The sequence below is a fragment of the Triticum dicoccoides genome, chromosome 6B (assembly GCF_002162155.2).
Source record: "Triticum dicoccoides isolate Atlit2015 ecotype Zavitan chromosome 6B, WEW_v2.0, whole genome shotgun sequence".
Lineage (NCBI taxonomy): Eukaryota > Viridiplantae > Streptophyta > Magnoliopsida > Poales > Poaceae > Triticum > Triticum dicoccoides.
Genome location: NC_041391.1, coordinates 686,888,719 through 686,891,025, shown reverse-complemented (window position 1 = coordinate 686,891,025; position 2,307 = coordinate 686,888,719). Strand labels below are relative to the sequence as shown.

At 45.8% G+C, this 2,307-nt stretch overlaps 1 protein-coding gene across 2 annotated transcripts in view; it reads right to left on the bottom strand.

Moving 5' to 3' along the window:
- Positions 1-1,415: 1,415 nt before the first annotated feature.
- The window catches only part of LOC119323993, a 7,188-nt gene continuing 6,296 nt past the window's right edge, over positions 1,416-2,307 (bottom strand). The window contains exon 3 of one of the 2 annotated variants that reach the window (XM_037597707.1): positions 1,416-1,929. In XM_037597707.1, coding sequence (XP_037453604.1) covers positions 1,650-1,929 — 280 coding nt within the window. In that variant the 3' untranslated portion in view covers positions 1,416-1,649. The remainder of the gene's footprint in view (positions 1,930-2,307) is intronic. The other variant, XM_037597708.1, reaches the window with a different exon arrangement.

Genomic DNA, 2,307 nt, shown 5'->3' with positions numbered 1-2,307 from the left:
TGGGTTAATTATTATTTAGGAGCTGTGCTTCGAGGCGCCTCGGGATTACCACCGGAGCAGAGATGTCAATGGTCCCGGTCAAACCGTCCAGTCCCGGCCAGACATGTTAGCACAACAGTAGCTTTCATTTTGTTTTGTTTTAGGTACAACAAAGCTTGAACACAGTATTATTCCTTTTTGACAGCAACGATCGAGTAAATAAAATAGGTGGTAATATTTATATTTGGTTTGAACTTGAACATGTTTTGCTTCTATTCCGAATGGGGACTAAAACAGTCAAAAATATTTGTAAATACCAGCATGTAAGATAAAATCGTGTGTGAAAAAGAGAGCGGTCATTTTGTTTGTAAAAGAAAAGCGCGATGATTTTGCACACAACGTCATTTTTCCCACCGATCCACTAGCACCATCCATGTGCCAAGAGTATTATTCCCACCCAAAAGAAGTTGAGGCCGCGATCTGAATCTGGAAGCCAAGCCCAGCAACGTGTACACATTACGCGGTGGAGGAGCGCATAATGCCGGGCACAAACCAAATATAAATGGCGTTCAAAATTCGTTGAGTCACATGCATTATGCGCAGGCAGATCCAACCATCTCATCCCATCTCACCTGCTGTGCTGGTGTGGAGACGATGATGATCATGGCCAAGTGAGCTGAGGGCCTCTTCCTTGCTTCCAGGACGGTGCGTGCATGCGTCCCATGTGACATGTTCTTCAGTTCCATCCTGAATCCTCATCACCTTCCCCCCCTTTCCCTCCTCCCCCACCCCACCCACCCAACAGCACAATCTCTGCCCCATCTCCCCCCTCAACGGAATCAGCTGCAGGCTCTACTGCACAAACAACACACATCAGCAGCAGCAATGCTCCAACAACCATACGGTTCGGATGGGGAAAAAAAGGCATCCGTTACGTAACGTACCTGGTTGGTGTCAAGAACATCATAAAGATTAAAGAGGCCACCACACCAGCTAGTGATAGTACTGCCACCCTCTCTGTTGACATGCATCAGTCCCAGGGTGCACCTTTTTTCCCCAGGATTCCAAGTATTTGTCTCGCTGCATGAGAAAAATCAAGTAGCAGGTTGAAAATTTATGCGGAACAGATGCACGGTGCACCGAGGTGTCTAGATCATACCTTTAAACTCCATGAGAAGCAGAGACATATACATATTTGAACCGACCAGCACAACCATTGCATTGCATTCTGAATCTGTGATTCTTTCCTGGCAGAATCTTAACATTTTCAGCTAAAAAAGGGCAATAGAGAGTCGCTTAACTGAACAACCTCTGCCTGTGCCTGAAAAACAAGGAACTCATGCATATGAGATATGGCAACAATGCAGAAGCATGGAGGCTGTACGCTTTTGTTTTGCTCCGCAGACAACTTGTCAGGAGTTCCGGGTCAGTTCATCTGAAGCAAACAATGCCTGGGCAAGTGGACATCCTTACTGCCATTTCGAAACAAATACACTGTAGCTGTTATTATGATATACAATGTACCCTCCACTATACAACAGCTGCTATACACCAGAAGGGCCGTGGCCGTGACCAGGGTGTCTCTGTACTGCTGCGGTATCTATTTATCATCTGTGTGGTATCTACGTAATCACAATTTGTGTGATCTGATGACTCTGAAACTATACAGCTTAGCTCTTGGGCACTAGCTTCATCATGAACTCGTATCGCACTGTTTGATCTATCTTGGGTGCTGGCCACTTGGCGTCTTCTGGTACACGGATGCTTTTGTAACCTTGGCTTTTGTACAGCCGCAGTGCGGCGAGGTTACTTACATCGCAGTGCAAGGCCACTGACCGGCATCCCCAGCTCCTTGCTCGCTCCTCGGCTTCCGCGACGAGCATTTTGGCAATCCCTTTCCGACGTTCCTCCTTTCGAACCGCGACGTTTGCTATGTATGCAATTCCTGTTCTGCATATAAATTGGGAAGGAACTTGAATGAATTTTAAAGGGGATAAACTACCTGTATGTACATGGCTAGAAAAAAAAACTGACGTGCAATAAGGTCATGTATTTAGCATCTCGTACAGAGTGATGTGCGTGAAAAAGCTTTTAACAGTTACCACTACATGCATACTACGTATGCATTGTATCCAACCAAATAACCGTATACCCTACATGTTACATGCCAACAGATCCATTTGGATTACAGCAATGATCAGACTGAAAGTTTCCTTGTGGACGGGGTATTTTGGAATGAGGAGGCTCAACTAATTCTGTCAGACACTCAGATCTCTGAAGAGCTGCCATGCCCTCGAACTTCCGTTCGTGAAGCAAAGCACATACATG